Genomic DNA, 22,103 nt, shown 5'->3' with positions numbered 1-22,103 from the left:
TATCAATTTTTTTTCCCCACATACTCTTCTTTTTTAAAAACCTGGTGCCTACATTACCCACAGTGCAACTTGAGTGACATAAATGGAGGACATTTATCAGATTACATGCAGCTTTCTCTGGAGCCACAAATTATTTTACACTACATTTTTCACATATCAAGACCTTTAATGAGTAAAAGTTTTTGTTTCCCTTTAAGCAGCTAGTAAAATGTCTCGATTCTGAGAAGAATGCCTTCAAATCTTCGTTCTAACAGTGTGAACGGCTTCATGACTACTTTGCTCGGTTGGTTTATCTCAGGATATTTACACGTGTTCCTTTTTTTTCTTATGTCTGCTTCAGAGCAGCAGTTACCTTAAAGCTGCCTTAATCATTGTCGGCATCATCACCACAAGACAGCAAACAGGAGTATCCAGTGCCGCCTCTTTGTGGAGTTCTTCATCCTGACTGGATAAAGTGAGCAGGGATACCAGGAAACATATCTTCTCTTTTACCGCATGAGCCTGATGAGGAGGGACACTGATCAAACAATCTATAACATGGGTTACTGTTTAAATATAGAGCTATCTGACACTTTTTTTAATTTACAAAAAATCACTTACAGCAGCTTTAATCAGAAACAATGAAGTATCTTTATCCTCAGTGACACAACAGCTGCCTGTGAACTTCAAGTTTCTTTAACTTCACTCACTCATATCCAGGTAAAACACACAACAACGACTTGACAATAAAACACAATAGAATACATTACAAATAAGTACTGACAGGCTGATTGTACATGTCGGTGGTTCGATCGTCGGCCCCTGCAGTCAACCCCAAATTCATGCTGGTGGTTCTTTCATCGATGCGTGAGGGTTGAGCGTGGGGATGAATGGTTATTGCTCCTGATGAGCAGGTGGCATCTTGTGGGATCGCCTCTGCCACGAGTGTATGAGTGTGTGTGTGTGTGTGTGTGTGTTAAGTGCTTTGAGTGGTCAGTAAGATAAGAAGAGAGCTACATAAGTGGCTGTATAAAGGCTTACATTAACATTAACTGAAGCAAATGACGATGCCAGTGCTGTGGCTTCTGACTAGGTATGTATGAATGTATGTGGTGGCTAAGTTCCCTATGTCTCTGCCTAGTGCTGTAACTAACCTAAATACATTTTTAAACTGGAAACTAACTCAAAAAATAAAGTACGATAGAAAAATATATACTCACATCCACATTTATTCATACATAGCTAGTCAGACAGGACAGAATGAGAGTTTCAGTCATAATGTAAGCATGTTTTTAGTTTTAATATGTTTGCATTGCACTGGGACTACTTTGTGAATGGCTTCAGTCTGCTTATTTTTGTCCCCTCCTGACTACAACACTGAGTCTATTCCTGCCTCTAATCACATTTAGAGTACCGCAGGCTCCTGGAGATTGTGACGCGCAGCGCCGGAAGACACAGCCGAACAACAAGGCGACGTGTGAGGTCAAGAAAGTCAATTTAAGTTAATTAAATCTGAAGTCCTGCTCAGCTAAGCTCAATTATTCACATGCGCGCCTCCTGGCTCATCTGCTGGCTAATTACAAAAAAAAACACACACGGGCGTTACTGTTGTCCAGAAGATTTATTAAAACACATTGAACAAATACACAGAATACAAATAAAAAGATGACAATTCACTTTTTTTTTCATTCAATTGCTATACAGCACAAATATCAGTACCATAACACTGCTTGGAGCTCATTGTCTGTAAATGCTAGATACACTACCGCCTCCCCCACCCCCAAAGTGAACCGTCATATCAAACGCTTCACATGCTGTGCATTCACTGCAACAAAGGTGCCTTTTATCAGGGTCTTTTGGTAGCTTTTGAAGCCATGTTAATAAGCATGTACATACATTGTTAACATATTTATAATATTAGACTGAAGCCTTTTTTTTCTAACAGACATTACATTCATACTGACTTCAGTTTGATTGCATTTCACTGGAGTACTTTGTGTTTTTGACGTCGTCTCGCGGTCGTCACTCCAGAAAGAGGAAAAAAAAGGGGGGGGGGGGACATGATTTTTGCACACTGCAGTTCTATGGCAACACCATCCAGCAGACATTCATCTTTTTTTTCAGTTTGATACATAAATCTGTGTGAGATGGACTTATCTCTGAAAAATCTTTCAAGTATATTTACATGTTTCTGAGGTTCTATCTGTCGAGCAACCTAATACATGTCATGGTCAAGTAACCGATGGCCTGGAAAAACGGAAACACGGCGAACAAAACGGCACTGATAAAACACTGACGAAGAAGAGCGCGGGAAAAAACTGATGCACCTTCAAGGTTTTTAGTTTTTGATGTTTTTTTTTTTTTTTTTTTTTTAATTTTTAGTCGGAAGTTAAAGCGAGTCGTCCGAGGAATGATGGGCGAGGAGGCCGCAGTAAGAAAATACACTCACCAACTCTGTACACCGCCTCTTCTCTCGTTTAGATTAGTCCAATCACAGTCGGCATCCCAACAATGTCGAATAAGTGCTGTGGCGATGTCAGTTAATAATAATAATAATAATAATAATAATAATAATAATAATAATACACACAGGTAATGCCACTGGTCTTTGGAAAAATGAAAATAAAACAAAGGAAACATGTCAATAACAATTTGCACTTTGAATCGAAACATTCGAGCAATGCCTTCATAGAAAAAGGAAATGTAGTGCGCTTGAATTTATAAAAGATTGTTTCACTCAGTGGACACTGGTCACTTCAGCACATAATAGTAGGAGAGGGAATGGACAAGATATGTAGCTATACCATGCTAACGTGTCCTCACACCAGGTAAAGCAATAGGCAGCAAGATAACACTCCCGAAAGAACCGAAACAAAACTGGAAGTGAAGACATTATCTACTGTAATGTAACGCTGTGCAACATTGGTCCTTCAAAGCTGATATACAGAGAGAATCCCCCCCAAATGTAGGTTTTAGGTTGAGTCCTCGCCTCAGTGGAGGAAATACACTGCATCAAAGAACAAATCATACTGGGATCGTCTTCTTTAATGGCACCGAGTGACCAAATACGTCTTATTTTTACCTTAACGTAAAGAGAAGCGAACAAAAAGCGCATTTTTTTCCTGCGACAAATACCAGACTTAAGGTGACGTTGCGCCGAAAGCACACATGTTCTTATTCAGTTTCTAACAATGACAGGGAACTGGGGAAAGTCCCGAAGAGAGGAGAGGAAAAAAAATACAGCCACTCTCCACTCGGGGCGACATTAAAGCCCCGTCTGTGGACGTGGACCAGATGAGTTCCTGTTTATAGTGCAGTCCCACTGGTCGTGGCCGCAGGGTTAAGCTCTACAGCCACTACTAACATTCAAATATAATAAGAATCACAAATATCGTACCATACACAGAAATACTCAGTCTTCTCTGAAATGTGTTAAAAATCACTTTTGCCAGCTTTTTTTTTTCTTCTCTGCGTGATCTTCGTGTCTCGACGCCAAAGCCAGGCCTCTGATTTCATCCATGTTTGTATACATATTTTTCACTATGATTAGACCTATGTGAGGTAAAATAAACAGCAGTCTCTGAGTATGTACAGTACAAGAAGCCAACCCCTCACAGGAGACTGGTGCTGCAGTAAACTGTATCTGCAGGCTTGGCAGAGATTACTTTCTCCAAATTACCAGCGGGTGGCAGTCTTTAGAGGATTCAGACAGACTGTGTCCAGCTACTGCATACATGAGAATAGTTTTTTGATGCTTTCAAATCAATAATTTATCCACTGGTTACTACGTGAATGACAAAAAACACATATTCATTTAAAGTAACAATATAGGCCCTCGGGTAAAAACAGCCTCCTTATCAAACTATGACTGAAGACTCGACTCCTTCCTACACAGGAAACAAGCTCCAGCGGGGGCACAGTCACAGTGTACAGAGAATAGGCAAGATGGGTAAAAGCAACAAGAGGGGAGAGAGAGGGGGGGGCACGCAGAATGAAAAAGTCGAGGCTGGCACGAAGAAAAAGAAACACACATTCCAAGATTAGAACGAGCCCCAATCAAGAGCGTCGGAGACTCAGTCATGCCAACTTGCTTGAGTTCCTCCTTGTAGTGCAGGGCACAAAAAACAAAAAACAAAAAAAAAACAAAACTGAAAAGATCCTCTGTCAGAAAAAAAAGCTGCTTCCTGTTTCCCTCCTCGTCCTCCGCTCTGCAGCACAGGTTAACAAAAGCAAATACCTATTGAAATACTTCTATAGAATCCATGAAAGATTAAAAGTGCAATCGTTAAGATAGATACATCTGCATTAATCAAAAAGTTAGTCGCCTTATATGCAGACAGAGAGCTCGATTTTTGTAGAGTCGAAGTCAGGAGAGAAAAGAGGAGGATGTGGCGGAGGAGATGGGCAGCTGTCATCCATACAGAATCCATCCCTGGGAGTTTCTGACCGCAGGTCAGCGTTACAGAGCTGGTCTAGTCCTCAATGCAGATGACATCACTAGGTTTGCCCGACTTGAGGTCAGGCGTAGCCACGTCTCTCAAGGAGTCGAGTGACTTCTTGTCCAGATGGCTTGTTGGGGGTGGAGGGCCGTTAGTGGACACTGAGGAGGAAGAGAGGTCAGATTTTAATGATTCACTTTGACCGGAAATGTGATGTTTCAGTTTCTGCTGTTAGGAGAGAGAATTATGGGCTATAATATGAAATGAAGTGGTAGTTATCAAACAGAACAAGCAGAGTAGCTTCATCAAAACTGGAAGTCAGCACTACGTGAATTACAGCAAAGTGTAATAACTTTATTTTTTGTTTTCTCTTCCAAATAAGTCTGGGACCCGTTCACAACATGTACGACTGTCTGCACGCTCATGATCTTTAACCCATCTGAACTATTTTGAAGATGTGTGACACAGATATGAAAACTGTCACGGCAGTGTTTTACTTTGTTTTTTTTTTTTAATCCAGTCTCACTATTACACATAGAAATGATAGAAATATAAAACAGAATTATGATTTCATGTCATTGCATCAGTGTAGTAACAATCTAAAAAAGTTAAATGGGCCTCATCCATTACACAAATTAACTATACAATGAAAACCATTCTTAAATTCAAAATTGCAATTTATAGAAATGTTCTTCTAAATATTATAAAATTTATATCAAATTTACAGTCTGTATTGAAACGTCTTTTAAAAAACAAAGTGGTTTCCCTCTCATCAACTCTTTTCTTAAACCTGGGCCCTTAGTTCACATATATTAGCATGTAAATGGTTCATACTTACCATAACTGTTGGAGTTGGTACAGTAGATCGCCTTTCCTTCGGAAAGGATTACGTTGGAGTCATTGTAGCCATGTCGTGGCTGCCAGCTGAGGTGATCTACTGGACCAATTCCAAAACTTTAGATGAGTATGAATCATTCAGACACCACAACATGCACATATAGGACCCAGTCAGTTCAATACGTGTAATATAAGTTGCATGAACAATCCTCCAGTCCCAGATGTCACCTATGAGACAACATCCCGCTGTAGGTGTTGGTCCTTACCGCTGACGTAGGGTCCCAGCGGCATCTGACTGTAGTTGACCATAGGCTGTCCACCCGGGCCTCTGAACCCTCCACCAAAGCTGCTGCTGTACATCTGAGAGCAGCCGAACCCCCCCTGACTGAAAGGCTGAGACACAAAACACAAGAGAGGAGTTATAAAGACTTAACATGATCGAATAATAACAGGAGAGCGACGCTGTTCATGATGTCTTTCTGCACAACATTTGGCAGGTTTTAGCAGCTCTGCAGGGAACTGAAGTGAGCAGATAAAACAAGAAAAACATTTTTAAAAAAAAAACAACAAAAAAACAAAGGGGGGGGAGTCAGACTGTGGGCTGTTTCCTTGGTTACGACAAGAAGACCAAAAAACATTCAGAGCGCATGACCAATCTGCTGCCTGGCTGAAATGTTCTGTTGTATAACAGAATAAAACACACACACACACACACACACACTCACACACAGTCGACTGTGGTAAACAGGTGCAGGACAGATGAAAGTAATGAGACAGAATAGAAGCCTTTGTTAAGTCCTCCGGGACCGAGACGTGGAGCTCAGTGGTGAAAGTAAACAACTTAAGGGAGAGTCTTTTTTTTCCCCCACATTACACCAGGGGAAACTCTTCCGTGGGGGATAGGAAGTCTGAGTCTCTGCAGGTTTTTGAAGGAATAATGTGGCCGCCGAGTCGTGACTACAGAATACTTCAAAGTTTTTCCGGGCCACGGGAATTTATTTCTTACATTTTCTTTTTTTTTTTTTTTTTTTGTTCAGCCCAGCTGCACATTTTAGCTTATTTCTTCTCCCTTCCAATGCATAATTCCAGCCAAGTCTGAACTACTAACTCCTGCTGTGACCTCCCGGAGAAGACGAGCGCAGCGTGCTTCCACGGGGTTTTTCATCTGAGTTAATAAATGATGGAAAACAACTTGAAATGTTCCATTTAACTCCATGATATTATTACAATATTGTTAGAAAATGTCACATTAAATGCAAAGTTTTTCTATAATGTTGAGTCAGTGTGCGTGAGTTAAATAACTAGAGGTGTGACGTAAACAATTTAAAATGCATTATTTTGTAAGTGTAGAATTTCTCCTTAAATGTATATGTAATAATAAAGTTATGCATTCATATTAAGTTCATGTATACGTTTGCATTAATCTAATTTATCCACACTGACTCAAAATGATAGAAAGACCTGTGCAATGAAATTTAATGGAAAATGTACATGTGATTAAAATACTTAAAGGCAACGTTTATAGTACATTTTATTGCTTGTTTATATTATTTTATTTCTTATGTAACTATGTTTTAGTTGTTTGTATCTTTGTCTATCTACTGTTTTTATTTTGTCTTTTAAAAGACTTTGTAACTTTGTTTCGTGAGGTGTTATATAAATCAAATTCCATCTTATAATGCTATGCTCAAAACAAATGAGTCCTCGGCAGCTCACGCCTCATTAAACATCAAATTCAAGGACTTTTCAGGCCTTAGTCCTTCAAATTCAAGGACCCAACAAGGGAACGTTTGCAACGGTTGAGACCCAGATCGAGGTCGATTACTGTCACAACACAGTGATGGCAGATAAATGCAGAGGACAGACACATTGGGATGTGGCCTATTAAGTATAGCTAAGAACTTAAATGTCTATTCTTGTAGAAAAATATAAATTGATACACACTTTTCACAAGCTTCAAGGATTCCAAGGACCCAGGGAAATCAAACAGACGCGGCTTATATTGGACTGTACTGGCACAGATGAATGAATGACTTGTTAAAGAGAGATTTTCTGAATTCACTCTGACCTTCTCGACCACAGCAGCCCATCTCACCTGCTGTGGTGGAGGCTCGCTCCCTCGGCTGGTGAGGCGACTCAGGATGCTCCTCTCGGACATCTGCAGGCGGGCCGACACCGGCGGGATCCTGGACAGCATGTTGGGCAGTCGCGTCACATCGGCTTTCATGTCACTCAGAAGCTCCTCGAGCTGGTTCAGCACTGCCAGAGCACGACACACAAACACGAGTTAGCAGACAGAGAAGGGCCTGATTTCATTTAAAACTAACACAACGCCTGCGAGCGTAGCATCATTTAGCGAGGAAAAGATCAATGAGGAAAAATGGCTTCAAAAAGAGCGTGGGTGTGACCTTGAATCACTCAATAAAGCAAATTAATTGCGTGATCCCGGGCCTGAAATCAACAGCTGCCCTGAAGTAAATCACATTTTTTTTTCATTGACAGACGAATCAATGAGGGTCACAGAGAACAACATTTGGAGCAATAAAATTTTAACAAATCAATGTCGCGCAGTCTCGGGGCTTGGCCTTTCCCCGAACCGTCATCCCACTCGTTACTGTGAGCATGTTGAGACGGGAAACGAAGCCACTGTGTCAAACTGGATCCACCTGTTAGGTGCTTTACATGTTCACGTCCCGGTCGTGGTCTTTGGTTGGTTGTTTCCTGTTTTATTTTGTAGTTACGCCCTCTTGTGTCTAGTTTCCATTTCCTGCTCAGCCGTGTTCCCGGTGTTCTGCCTCCCTCCTGTGTTCCTGTGCTTCTCCCCCCAACAGCTGTCTCCCATTAGCCTCGTTAGCTTTGCCTCGTTCCACCTGCACCTCATCCCCCCCTCACTAGTTTAGTTCGTATTGAATCTGTGTTGTTCCTTCACTCTTTGCTCCTTGTGTTCCTATTGTGTTCCCCCGTTTCTGTATCAGTTTGGATTGGACTTTTATCTGCCTTTTTTGTTGCTTGTTGTTTTACTGTTTGCACTTTTGGACCCTTTTTTTTTTTTTGTTTTTTGTTACAGTTTTTTTTTTTTGTTGCACCGACATGAGCCAAACACATAACACGTAGGCAGGCGTTCTGAGCTGAATGTCCAAAATCCAAAGGTGCAAACCATAAAAAGGCAAGCAAAGGAAAACACCATGGCGATACAGAAACTGAGGACAAACCACAAAACCACTGGGAACGAATCAGCAACACAGCAAACAGACGAACCAATAAACAGTAAGGGAACAACGCAGGCTTAAATACAAGCTAAACTAATGAGGGGACGAGGTGCAGGTGGAGAGACACTGCTAACGAGGCTGATGTGAGAAAGGTGTGAGGGGGAAGATCAGAACACCAGGTGAGCAGGAAGTAGACAGAGACAAAACGACACAAGACAAGAAAACTGCAAAACAAAACAGAAACACATCCATGACACGTCATTTACTGTCTGGACGACTGCATTAACCTGATCCCAGCTGAAAGACAGAGTGAGGCAGGTCAGCTGTGATGAAACGATGACATTTATCTGTCTTCTTCTGATGGTGCAGCGTTTGAACCGGCACCGGTAAAAATGTGTTTTCTGAACACGGTCAAATTAAAATTTTGGTTAATAACTCTGAGTCGGTTTTTAGAGAAATGAAACTTCATGTTTTTTGCACCATCTTCTTTCATGAATGTTTCATGAACAACCGCACACACACACACACACACACAGCACAGATGGCCTGTGGGCTGACAAATGTCTCATGAAAAATGCATGTCAATAATTCTGCCCTGTAAAAGTCATTTGTGCAGGATTTATCTCTCCGACTTCACTTTTGGAAGGTGATGCAAAAAAAAAAAACAAATAAAAAATTCTGCCGATAGCGGCTGTGGGTATTTTCGGGAACCGGACCGCAGACCTTTGTGCAGCACGGCATTGGCAGGCTTGTTCCCGGCCAGAGATTCTTTGGACAGGTGCTGGTGGGACTCTGCCAGACATTCCACCTCAGTGAAGCGAGTGTTGAGAGCCATGGCCGGGTGACTGGGGTCCTGGGTCATGTTCAGGTAAGCTGCCCTCCTCAGCTGCTCCTCAATCACCAGCGCCTGCTCCAACAGCTACACAGAGACGGAGGGAGGGAAGGAAACAGTGAGTGACAGGCACAGAGAAACAAAACTGAGAGTTAGTTTCTGTTAACATCCAGACACAACAAATCCTTCAATCCTTTAGTAGATTTAGTTAAGAAAAAAAAAAAAAAGACTCAGATTGCCTTGAAGCGGCGAGCCAGGAACTTGTTCTTCATCTCCAGGTAGTTTCCCTTATGCATCTCCGTCTTGAAGGGCTCATTCAGAATAGCGTAGCGCGGGTCATTCTGAATGTCTTGCCAGCGAGCGTAGCCATGTCTGAGATGGATTCCCAGTCAAGGGAAAAACAAACGTGAGCACAGAACCTCATAAAGTACTTCAAATAAAAAAAAAACTAAAAAAAAAAAAAACACGAAGACAGGTTTGCATGGAGAGCGTAGTTTTATATCGCTCCCCACAGTTTGTAAATATCAGTCCTCTGACTGCAGCTCCCGCCGGTCTTAAGTAGTTAAATGACTTTTCCAGAGCTTCTCGCTCCGTCTGGGGGAGAAAAAAATAAGGGAAGGATACGTTACGATGCCAGCCAACAGCCAGTAGTCATGGCGACGGTGCCAGATGTCATGCATCTTTCCAGAAGACAGCGCCGCTCGCTCCTCGGTTTGCCACAGGGTGTGCAGCTCTGATGGGGGAAAGGAACACATTCAAATCAGTTTGTTTTTTATTTTATATTTTTTACAAACAGTATGAAAGTAATAATCAAGATGTGAGGGCGCATAAAACACACAAACAAGTTTCACGACAAAAGAACAAATGGACTTCATGTGGCACCAGAAATAAGACACAAGTTGAAGGACGTGTAGGTTTAATTTGATAAGCTGTTAACTATTAAGTTACTCACTAACTGTATCGATAATCAATTAATATAGTGTTTTTTTTATGGTTTTATTGGACAGTAGAGCTGAAGATAAACAGGAAAGGGGATGAGCTATAGAGGGGACGACATGCAGCGAAGGTCAGACTTGAACAACGTTGTGACGAGGACACGGCCTCTGAACACGATTCATCAACTGAGCTACTGGGGCGAAGAAGAAAAATACGAAAAAACATTTTATTCCAGCTTCTTAAATGTCACTGTGTTCTGGTTTCTTTGCTCGTCTGTGACCAGAAACTGACTATCTTTGGAAAAAACAAGACTTTTCAGGACGTCACCTTTGGCTTTAGGAAACACTAATCGACATTTTCCACCATTTTAGAGACCGACTAAAAGATTAATCCGGAAATATAATAGACGTAACAAGCATCCCTTTTTTTACAAGATGTTATTTAGTGTTTTTTTTCCAGTTGTCTGTAAGCTGACGACTTCAAAACTGTTTCATTTTGAATGTAGACCTTCCGAGCACAGACACAGAAAATATAACCATTTCATGCTGTCCTGACAAGTTGTTTCATTATTCACAGTGTATTCTTTCGTCTCCAGATAAAAAAAAAAAATTTAAAAAACACCACAACAGTCTTCTTTCTCTGCCGCTTCTCTCTTTTCTTCGTTCCAATTTACAAATTAAGACTGAGCTTCACAATATTACAAAGCAATATTATGGAAATGAGTCGGCGGCATTTAATTGCAGATTTCTTCATAATGCGAGTGTTTAAGTCTTCTGACAAATGTGTCCCGCTGACAAGTATAACGCAGCGGGACTAAATACGCACACTGCAGCCATGTAGTGTGTCTTTAATGGACTCAGAACATAATGTGCATTCAGATTTGGGCTCCAAATAAGTAAAAAACTGAAAACTCCCCCGCTCTCCTGAGAGATATGTTCATACATTTCACGTTTTGACAATATATATACGTTCCAACGGCCATATTTAAAGCGAAACTCTCGCCAAAAAGCAACCTAGGCTTTTTTTTTTTTCCTCTAACACATGTTAAACTGTTTGCTTGCTGTACTTTGGTTAATTCAGGCTGATTTAGATTAAAAAAGTCACTTAATCTTACCTGTGAATCCTCCATCAGCGATGTTAAACATGAACTTGGCTTTGTATCCATTTTTGTCCTCCTTCCTGCTCTCATCCATCTCATCCAAAGTGTCTTTGTCTCCATTCAGTCGACCCTCCAGAGCCTCCTCGCCCTTCATGTCATCTGCAACAGCAAACATAAATTGTGTGAAATAAACATCTGTATATCAGACTCCAGTTATCGCTCCATATGTGGCTTTGTCATAGCATGTACTGTATACCTGGCTTGTTTTCCTTGTCCTCAGTTTTTGCCTGAGGAGACTCAGATTCTCCTTTTTCTGAGGACTTCTCTGTTTCTTTGCAGGGCTCCGCTGTTGATTAGAAACAAGGACGCCAATTTAACACAGCACAACCTTGCAGAGAAATCAAATTTGCAGCCTGAGGTTAAAATTTCACTCACATTTCGGTGAGGTTTGACTTGATGGCAGCTCTGTCTGTTTCAAAGCGGGCTCTTTCGGGTTGGCAGATGGTTCTGCTTTTGCGGAAGGTGACTCGGTTCTGTCCCTCTCATCTCCCGTTTTCTCCTCTGAGCCGGCCTTGCTCTCCTCACTGTCAGCTGCCTTCTCGGGTACAGATGCCGGCTCCGCACTGGAGGTCTGCCGGGGGGAATAACAGACAGGGCAGCCGGAGGAGAAAGAAGAAAGTTGATAGAGGGCAGAGAGACGAGTTAAAAGGTGTCCAAGTTTGACAGGGGTGTCTTCTGAGGACGGCGCGATGAGTGCGGTTAAAGTGTGATGAACCACGAGAAGATGGACAAGAAAATAAAGGAGAGCGGGATGAAAGTGACGGATCGCGGCAGAATAAAAGGACTCACTTCCTGCTCTGTCAGTTTCTTGTTATCTTGCTCTGTGGTCTCCTTGTCCTCAGCGGCGCCCAAGAGAGACTCAGTCTTCTCTACAAGTCAGAAAACAACAACAACAACTCAGAAACTTTTCTTTTTTTTTTTTCCAAGCACGAACTTCACCTTTGAGTCGGGGACAAAAGCAAAACTTGACGCTTTGTTTCGACCTGAAGGGACGGGAGTGCCGGGCTGCGTGGCGACGGGGCTGGCTGGCACCGGGGTGTTGGGATCAGAAGATAAACTCTCAGTCAGCTTCTTCAGCTCCATGCCGATAGGAATCAGATCTGGAGAGCTCAGCTTTCCATTCACATGCTCAAACTCTTGCACCTATAAAAAAAAAAAAGAGAGAGAGAGTTGTTCAACTGTAATAAAATGAAAATCTGACTCTGTCACGATGGCTTACTTTCCTCAAATAAGGGATTAGGTAGAGCTCCAGCGTAAAATGCGTGCGGCACACTGAACCAGCAGTTTAGGTAAAATGTACCCGTATCAGGTTGGACCGGCTTCAGTTCAAACTCAGCCTAGTTATGATGTGGATTTTCAGTTTCCGACATGTATTTGTCGGGGAGCCAATTTACAGGATATACCATGAGGAAGGTGAGCCGTTAGTCAAAGTTTCCTAACTTTCCTACATGCCGATTGTAAAGTTTCATCGTCGCTGAGCCGTCTAAAATGTTTTGGGGTTTGTATTTCACTTGGCAATTGTGCAAACGTTACAGTTTGTGATGCTCGTGACTTCATGTTTTTAATTGGACCGCGCCACCGAGTTTCCTCAGCAGCCGAGTCACACGTTTCTGACATTTCAAAGGGGGAACCAGATTTAGAACATCGTTTATTTCAAACTAGCCAAGTTACTAAGAACTTAAAAGGACTCCCCAAAAAAAACACACTTCACCCGGGTGTGTACATGACAAACAAAGCTTAACAAAACATACACATCTGTGGTGTCGTGTGATGCGTATAACCGTAGAGCTCCCCTCTTCCTCTCGTCTGCATTTTGCCTCTGCCTGAACAGTTTGACGTACTTTTCTCTAATCTCACAGTGCTCCGGCTGAACATTCGGTATTCTGCTTTTTTAAAAAAAAAAAAAAAAAGATGTCTCCGGTTGGATACACCAGTACCTTTTTCCTGACAAGGGACATGACTCCGATCCTGGTGAGGACATGCTGACGAGACAGCCCCTCTCGCGGGACGCCGTCGGCGAAGGTCTCGGCTCCGTCTGCTCCCGGCTCACACAGATGTCTCATGAACAGAGACACGTAGGCCCTGATGAAAACATTAAACACTTTACAGCACGTGTGACGAGAGAAATTCCTCTGAGGTTACCAGCACCACATCTTAACTAGCACTTACACTTGTTCTACTAGTAGAGGACTCTGACAGTGTATAAATGTAAATATTGATGTTTTTCCTCTTGTTTTACATGTAAAAGGAAGAAGTCTTGTTAGAGTAGTTATTGGTGCATGATAAATATATCTTGTAATCTCAATCAGAGACATAAAAACCAGTCATTGAGGCAGAAGTAGTTGTAGAAAGAGGAACAACTGATTGTTGCACGGTAGTAAGAGAAGTTACTGTAGTAGACGTGGCACGATAGTAACTTAACTAACAGATTAAAGGAGTAGTCACAGTACTAGTTGTCGTATTACTAGCAAGATAACAGCAGGAACACAGTGTTAAGAGAAATGGTAGCAATAGAAAAACACATAACAAGTATACATCCAGCTGTAGTAGTAATATTATATAATGTAATATTAGAACTAATAGTAATAATAAGAGCAATAGCAGATGTAATGGTGGTGGTACCATCAGCAGTAACCGAGTGCAGTTGCTTTACTCCAGAAATATGAACACAAGTCAGAGCTGTTCACATTCTGAATATTCATATCTGTAATAAATGACTCCGGTGCATTCGGAGGAGGAGTAACCCTGAAAAATCTGAGCCGAGAGTAAACAGCCCAGAGCGAGCAGCCCTTGACAAATTGCACTTAGTTCAATGAAAAAAGAAAAAAAACAAAAAACAGACCACTTATCCCAGTTTAAATGTAAAAAACAGTATTAGGAGAATTACCTGAACTCGCGCTCACTCTTCCCTCTCAGGTCTCGAACCAGCCAATGGGAGTTGAAGGCGTCCTGAGGAGGCATGCCCCAGCGCATGATGGCATTGAGGAAGGCTTTCCTCTGCCGAGCGTTGAATCCCAGGACCTTGTGATGAGAAGACAAGAAACTTTAGACAGAAATCAGAGAGACTTTATTCACTCGTGAATTAATGTTAGCAGGAATACGGGACGTGAAGCAGCTTGCTGTCTGTTTTGCATCATGACGCTGACCATGAATTGATTCTGATTCTGTCCTCGCTGGCTTCGGTCCACAGAGCAGTGAGCAAAGGCAACCGGATCAGCTGCAGGATCAGTTGATCCGATGCTTGCTGACATGTCGGACTTAAAGATAAATTCTTCTGAGTTCATTATGGTCCCACTCTTATCCCCAAACTTTCTTCTAATGAGCAAAAATTATGTGAGTAGAATGATCCCCTCGATATCGAAGTTATGCTGCAAAAATGTAACCAGTCGCTCCAAACAGTGTGTGTGTATACAGTATGTGTGTGTGTATATATATATATATATATATATATATATATATATATACATATATACACACACAGATTGGAGGACGAATTAAGGTCAAAACCTGAATTAAAGAATGGAGGAACATATTAAATGCAAATGCTTCTGTGCAGAGGAGTTCCCTGATTATGAAAGAGCATGAAAACGATGTGAATTTATAGTCAGCAGATCTTAACCCAGTGGAAAACCAGTGGAGGATTTTGGACTAACATGTGGAAACACCTTCTCTGTACCACTGAATGATTGTCTTCGATGCTATAAGTCCTTTTGTCCGTCTGTCTGTGTTTGTTTTCCCATGTCTCTGCTTTCCTCAGGACTCTCTTTCAAAACAGATCTTGATTCCAATGAAGTAACCTGATTTAATAAAGGCCATATGGTGTTCCACTGACTTGTTCATGGTGTAAGACACGTAATGTTCCTTTAAGGAAACACCTACAGTACAAACTGTAATTCATACCTCAATACTGCCCCCAACTCGTGCCAGTAAGGGCGGCAGAGGTTTGTCTTTCTCACTCTTCAGCTGCCGGCGAGAATGTCTGCGTCCACCTATGAACCATGAAAACAAGTGAACCGTCAGGAGGGAAGTCCCTGTAATGTGAGTACAGATACAGTTACTAGAGAAAATACAACAATTCTTTTTTTTCTATCATCATCTATATTCTATTTTAATACTTTCTGATCTTAAGAGTTGGGGGCTGATTAGTTTCTGTCAGTGTGAAAACAGTCGTGATGTGCAACTGAGGCACGTGAACAGTGAAGCACGAGTTCTTTCAGATGACAACCAGACTCGGCCTTTAGCAGACGCCCTTCTCAAGAGTGATAATGTGCAGAGGAGAAAGGAAATGTTTCTAAGTTCTAAGTTTCTAAGAAACCAGCGCAGCAAAGTGTGATACAGCACAAAATAGAAGAAGCCAAAGACTGTGACTGGACAGCTTTCTTTTAAATTTTGAAAACGGGGATAGAACTGTGTCTTATTTGAAAATAAAAATGACATTATATTACTCATATGACTACATGTTATCAGCAGAAGACTTAAAGAGCTCAATAGTTGTGTGTTTTTACCTTCTGGTCTCTCCTCGAAATCTTCGTCCTCGTCCTCGGACCCCACCGAGTACTCCGACTGATTGTCTGAAAGATCATCCTGCCATTCTGAGCCACACATCAAAGAGAAACAGTACATTGCATTCGCTTCTGTTGGTGGCCACCTGGGGGCGCCATGGCACTGCAGATTACTACAGACCACTACAGCAGGGCATGCACAGATTGTAGCACTTCCGTCCTCTGGAGGAGAGGTGAGGGTTGACTACTCTGCCAGACAATCACTTTAAACTTAGAGTGTACTCTAAGCCGTGATGGGCCGCGAAATCTTTACGCTTGCCGCAGTCAACGGCTGTTGAACTGTGGCAGTCGGGACCTCGGAGCCACTCTGCGCAAAAGTACAACCACAGGATATATATCTCTGTTGGACTATCAAGAAGAAGTGCTTCAAAAACCCACTGAGACGACCGTATAAATGCACGAGATACGTGAGAGCTTCAGGCCGGCGTAACACACTCGGAGGCAGATTTAATGGAGGTCAGCAGCTCTTGTTGAGACTCGCGACCTAAGAGGATTTTAATAAACACGGTGATTAATTTCTGCGCCGTTTCTTGCCTGATCCGATACACCCAAATTATTCTTGTGCTGAGATAATGTCACCTTGTTAGTTCACTAATGAAGCCGAGCGTGCGAGGCTCCGGCGGCAGCTTGAGCAGCGCGTCTGTTTGTTGGGGCTGTTGAGCTTCGCCGTCGGAGTCAATCACCGTGTTTGTGTTGCAACAAGAGCTGCTGACCTGCACCGAAGCCAGCGGAGAGGGTGTGATGCTGGTCTATACAGTTTTTTTTTTATCACAAGCTAAACACAGAATCATGTCGGCTGTTTCACCATGATGCCACTCATATCAACAAACTGGCTGTTCAGAACATAGATTCAGCGAAGATGTGTGATGAGTTGGGTCATTATTGGTGTGGAAAGTCTGCTTTTGAGCTTCAGAGGTGCATCTTCGGGTGGAGGCATGGTGTCTTCTGGAGGACTGGAGCTGGACATCTGCAGTGAATCTCCTCATCCCCCCCCCCCTTTGGTTAAATACCTTGGTCAAGTCTGCACTCGTTTCCAGATTGTGTCCACCACACCATACTTTCCATTGTGTCCACACTTTCCAGCCTGATTCTGAGTGTAATTTCCTAGCGCTTCTTTGTTCTCTCTACCACGAGTTTACCCTGTTCTTCTCCTCGTCCTCCCCAGTGTTTGCTTCTCCAGCCTCTTGCCTGCGCACCTGTACCACCTGTGAGACTCCCCACACCGAGATGTTCGCCAGCCACTACGCTTCTCTGCACACTTCTCTGGAGCTTAATGACCTCTCCTCACCCAGCCGTCTTCACCTGCTTCAACGAGCTACCTCCGTCTGATTGTCAAATAAATCACCTTATAACCTTCACCTGTCTGATGGTCCACTTCTGGGTCCATCCACAAACCTTCAAACCCTCGCAAGACGCCTTCATTATGGCAGCGGAGTGATCCAGCAGGTTTGAGAGGGACGTCACTTTTAAAACCCCCAAACAAGAAATGTTCCGAAAATGGCTGAACTTGCCCTTTATGCAGAGCGAATACAGTGTTTATCGTCAGCATGAGCAGCGATCGTCGAGATAATGTGTGTTTTCATAATGGGGGCAACAGCTCCCAGAATACCACTCATAACGTTCAGTATCGACTGTCTCGCAAACTGCTGGAAAATCATTTGGAGGAGACAAGAAACAGATCTATTCAGTGGAGCCCAAACATGAGCCCCGCTGAGCGCTTCATCCTGGAAAATAACGTCTCTTCTTTCTTAGAAATATGTCCTCGACTCGCCTGCCACCTGACCACGAGCAAAAAAGCTCACCTCCTCTCATTCTGCGTCCCCTCCGCTGTTGTGTCTCTCCTCTATGAGCAGGAATACAAAACGCTGGCACCAATATGCAAAAAGTGGTAACAATAAAACGTGGCCGTTGCTTCCGAGATGCAGCCGAGGAATAATTTAACACGATAATATCGGAGGTTGATACTGGAGGCTGAGAGAGCCTACCTTGGTCCTCCTGGGTCGTGTCGTTGTAGTTGACCTGCTTCCGGATGCGTTTGCCTTTGCCGAGGTTGCGGGCCAGATCCTCCTGCTGCTGCTCGTAGTGGTGGCGGAGGAGTTTCTCCCAGTAGTCCGGGTCCACGTTCTCCTCCTGCTTGATGATCTCCCGCTCCACCTCCTCCTGCACGCGGGAACAGTCGGTACAAATATTCGGATCGATGCATTCACGTAGGAGTATTCTCGATGTCTTTAAATCCTAGACTCATGGGTTAACAATTAAACCTAAATCTAAAATCAGGAATTCCTTCCAGTTCCTGCATGCTGGTGTTATTTTACACAAACACATGACGATCAGTGTTTCTGTAAACGTATCAAACTCATGGTATTTTACATATCTGTGGCTCAGCTGATGCAAGAGATGCACCGATTTATGAGCTGAACATTGGTGCTGGCCTATCAGCAGATAAGATGGCATTCAGTAGCGGAGGCCGATGTTTATCTGCCGTGTCGCATCAATTTTTTTGAGCCGGCACATTCATGAGCTGCCGGCTGCTGACCCCCTATTGAGCATGCAGTCGTGTAGAAGGCTATAAAAGGCTTTCAGAGCAGTTGATTCTCAAAAGGAATAATCTGTTTCATATGAAACAAGGTTACATCGAAGGCCGAGTCATAAATTTGTAAAAAATCAGATTTCTGTCTTTCAAGGATAGTGGAATGAAGGGCTGAATGACTTTAAAACAGTTGCTTCTTATAAGGAGGATTACTTTGTTTATGGGGCATAAATGGGCGGATAAATGATCATAACAGATACATTATAAACAACAGCAACAAACAGAATCAGCATCGGCAGTGAATTTCACAATCGGTGCATCCAAAGCTGATACCACGGCGAGACAACTGCTCGTCTTTCAGTACACATCAAGGTTGTTGCATTTCTCCGCATTGCCTCCGTGTCTCTCGTTATTTTGCACCTCTTGTGTCAATATTTTATTGTGTAATTATGTTGCAAGGCACCAAAACCCGGTGACAAGGCTCGGGCTCCTGGTGGACCGGCTGTGGATTTTAAGAGTGCCCCCTGAACGCTTGTCTTTACACACCGTGCGTCTTTCCCCGAGGCCCAACAGAAAGGTTTAAAGCACTTTTCTACATCATTAAACATTTAGCCATCTCTGTTTTTGTGAAAGCGTCTTTAAAAGTTTGCCGGATGCTCGTCGTTTTTATTCGTCTAACGATGCTGTTTAAAACCGTCCCGGCCCTCTGACGTCAGCACAGATCTGAGCCACGCAGAGAGGCGCTCGTCGTATGTGTGTGCGCGCTCGGACAGGTGCTGGCATGAGAAACATTGCAAGGGACTTCGAAGCTAAACGTTAATTTTGAGTACGACTATCAGGCAAAACCACCAGACAGTCATTTTAAAATAAGGCCATTATCTTTGCTCTTTTAGGCTGAAGTTATGCAGCAGAATCTAACGTGTGAAGTCCAATAACCGTCTAATGAGATCTCTCCTCTGAGGTGTCCGTTTGTGCTGACCCCTCTCATCCGCGTTCGCCAGGCTGCAGAATATTTTGTTATTGCGTCCTCACCTCTCCGTCCTCTTCCTTCACCACATACTGGGCCACTTTGAAGGAGCTCAGGTACTCGTTCATGTTCTGAATCTCCGTGTCCTCGGTGGCGTCCTGGCTGCGGTCCAGCAGCTTGGAGATGGCGTCGTCGTCGTAGTGAATCACGTTGCCCTCTTCGCCGTCTTTGTTGTCGCCCATCGACGGGAAGCTCCGAGTTAACGTCTTCCTCGAGCAGCCGTGGATTTGACCTTAAAAAAGAAAAACAGGACTTTTGAGTGACAAGACCGAATTTTTGACATTTTGTCTCTCGCCTTTTAAACCCCTACTCGTCTCCACGCTGAGTTTTACTTTGTGAGCGGCTGACTCTTGTGGAAATATGGATCTGCAGGAGTATTTTAAGGCCCGACATGAGAATCCTTTCAAAGAAAATGCTACCGATACTCCCACCTATTCCTGCACAAACAGAGCAAGAGGAAACACCATCTCTGCATTTGAAAGTTAACGGATAAATGGGAAACTTTTTTTGCGGAGACATAACAAAACCTCTGACTGTGTCATGGCTCTCATTCTTAAGTACAAAAAAATCCTCTTCCTCTCAGTGAGAGTAAAGTCTGCTGCAGACACGTACCCATGGTTCGCGCTGCCTCCATTTCATCCTTGAAAAGCTCCTCGGTGCCGAACTTGAGGATGTCGTCCAGTTCTTGTTTGGACATGGAGCCGGTTTTGGAGCCCAGGCCGGGCCGCACCACCAGGTGGGTCAGCATCATCTTCCTCTTCGCCACCTGAGTGATTCGCTCCTCCACTGAGCCGCGCGTCACGAAGCGATAGATCATCACCTTCCTGTTCTGGCCTATACGGTGGGCTCTGCTGAATGCCTGGGGAGATGGAAACAGAAACGGGGCGTGAAATGAAACCAAAGTTAAACCAAAGATCCGCTGGTTTAAAAGCTCCAACGACAGCATACGAAGTCTCAGAAGCATCTGTACCTGGATGTCATTGTGAGGATTCCAGTCCGAGTCGTAGATGATGACAGTGTCAGCGCTCGCCAGGTTGATGCCGAGACCTCCAGCTCGAGTGGAAAGCAAGAAGCAGAACTGCTGAGCGCCCGGTGCTGTGACAAAAAACCCAAAGCAGAGAATCAGTCGGTCGGTTCGTGTGCGTGAGAGTGAGTAAAAACCATCAAGCAGGAAACGTGCATCGATACAAACTCACACGGACAGATTCTGGATCAACAAACTCACCATTGAAGCGGTCGATGGCCTCCTGCCTCAGGCCTCCAGTAATCCCTCCGTCGATACGTTCATATTTATAACCTTCGAACTCCAGAAAATCCTCCAGCAGATCCAACATCTTAGTCATCTGTGACAGAAAAAAAACATTGATGCAGCTAAGATCAAACCAAACGGACTCGCTCAAACTGAGAAGAGTCTGAATTTTCACTTAATAACGGTCTTTGATTAACTGTCTGGCATATGAGCTGACTTCCACCGACAACCGGAGTGGCAAAAAACACGGATGGCTGATTTTTTTTTTCAGCGCTTCACGGCCACCGATCAGTGAAAACGATGGCTTCGGGCCGAGACGCAATATCCACTCGAGTGTTACCTGAGAGAAAATGAGAACTCTGTGTCCCTCATCTTTGAGTTTCTTCAGCATTTTCTGAAGCAGCGTCAGTTTTCCTGAGGACTTCACCAGTAGGTTGCCATCGTACGAGCCGTTGGGTAACACAGGAGCTTCCTGCAGAGGCAAGAATCAAATCCAGGCATCAGCTGGAGAGTTATGTGGATACTTGGTGAGTATGATTAGTGGGTTTGAAGCCACAGGACTACAAAAGCTACAATTTGTGGCATACAGGTGTGGCTCCATCTCCCCACATGCACTCTTTCCATGCCATCATCACCATTCCATTTTATCATTTCAACTCAAATTGCTGGGCTCACCACAGCAGCCACGGGGAACAGGTAGGGATGGTTGCAGCACTTCTTCAGGTCCATCATGATGTTGAGCAGGGACACTTGGTTCCCTCCGCCTTTGGAGTTCAGAGCCTCGAAGTTTCGCGTCAGAATGAACTTGTAATATTTCCTGCGGGACAAAGAAAACAGGAGGAGTCAGGAGAGGAGATGAAAGTGAAAACCACAATCAGTTACTTCCGCTCATTCGAAAGCCACGTTTGGCAAATACACTCTTTGAAACTTGATCCTGTGATTAAAAGCCCTTGAATAATTAATTCACGCCATAATTCATCACATCAGTGCAGGCGATATTCCAGCTGCGAGGTGGAGAATAACCAAAATGATGTTGCATTGAGACTTTAAAGCAACGAAGCATTACTTGCTGGAGAAAGAAAGGTGACTGCTGAGTCTTATCCCTTCAGACACTGAGGCTTTGGGTCAGTATGTGAGGACTTGTGGGTTTTAGTTTATTTTTTAAGGTATGTGATTATTTGGGCATTGCTGCAAAATGTTGAAAATCTACTTTATGAAGAGTAAATTAAGAAGAGCCTCCATTTTTGGATGTTTTGAGGTCCCGACACACCGGGCCGGCTGTCTGGTACCGTCAGGGCAGACAGTTAGTGTCCACAGTTGGTGCTGGACGACCCGAGTCAGAGG

At 43.4% G+C, this 22,103-nt stretch overlaps 1 protein-coding gene across 6 annotated transcripts in view; it reads right to left on the bottom strand.

Annotated features, from left to right (window-relative positions):
• Positions 1-1,581: 1,581 nt before the first annotated feature.
• Positions 1,582-22,103, bottom strand: part of chd5 (chromodomain helicase DNA binding protein 5) — a 48,249-nt gene continuing 27,727 nt past the window's right edge. Inside the window, exons 20-42 of one of the 6 annotated variants that reach the window (XM_037102143.1) lie at positions 21,435-21,576; positions 21,100-21,231; positions 20,736-20,853; positions 20,481-20,605; positions 20,123-20,369; positions 19,516-19,742; positions 17,939-18,113; positions 15,897-15,983; positions 15,292-15,380; positions 14,279-14,412; positions 13,329-13,473; positions 12,375-12,534; positions 12,181-12,260; positions 11,767-11,962; positions 11,588-11,677; positions 11,347-11,490; positions 9,921-10,029; positions 9,536-9,668; positions 9,188-9,383; positions 7,324-7,514; positions 5,522-5,648; positions 5,257-5,355; positions 1,582-4,579 (exon numbers count right to left, since the gene is read on the bottom strand). In XM_037102143.1, the coding sequence (XP_036958038.1) occupies positions 4,452-4,579; positions 5,257-5,355; positions 5,522-5,648; positions 7,324-7,514; positions 9,188-9,383; positions 9,536-9,668; positions 9,921-10,029; positions 11,347-11,490; positions 11,588-11,677; positions 11,767-11,962; positions 12,181-12,260; positions 12,375-12,534; positions 13,329-13,473; positions 14,279-14,412; positions 15,292-15,380; positions 15,897-15,983; positions 17,939-18,113; positions 19,516-19,742; positions 20,123-20,369; positions 20,481-20,605; positions 20,736-20,853; positions 21,100-21,231; positions 21,435-21,576 (3,274 nt within the window). In that variant the 3' untranslated portion in view covers positions 1,582-4,451. The remainder of the gene's footprint in view (positions 4,580-5,256; positions 5,356-5,521; positions 5,649-7,323; positions 7,515-9,187; positions 9,384-9,535; positions 9,669-9,920; positions 10,030-11,346; positions 11,491-11,587; positions 11,678-11,766; positions 11,963-12,180; positions 12,261-12,374; positions 12,535-13,328; positions 13,474-14,278; positions 14,413-15,291; positions 15,381-15,896; positions 15,984-17,938; positions 18,114-19,515; positions 19,743-20,122; positions 20,370-20,480; positions 20,606-20,735; positions 20,854-21,099; positions 21,232-21,434; positions 21,577-22,103) is intronic. The other 5 variants (XM_037102144.1, XM_037102145.1, XM_037102146.1 and 2 more) reach the window with 5 other exon arrangements.

The sequence above is a fragment of the Acanthopagrus latus genome, chromosome 6, assembly GCF_904848185.1.
Source record: "Acanthopagrus latus isolate v.2019 chromosome 6, fAcaLat1.1, whole genome shotgun sequence".
Lineage (NCBI taxonomy): Eukaryota > Metazoa > Chordata > Actinopteri > Spariformes > Sparidae > Acanthopagrus > Acanthopagrus latus.
This window is presented reverse-complemented; position numbering and strand designations above follow the sequence as displayed.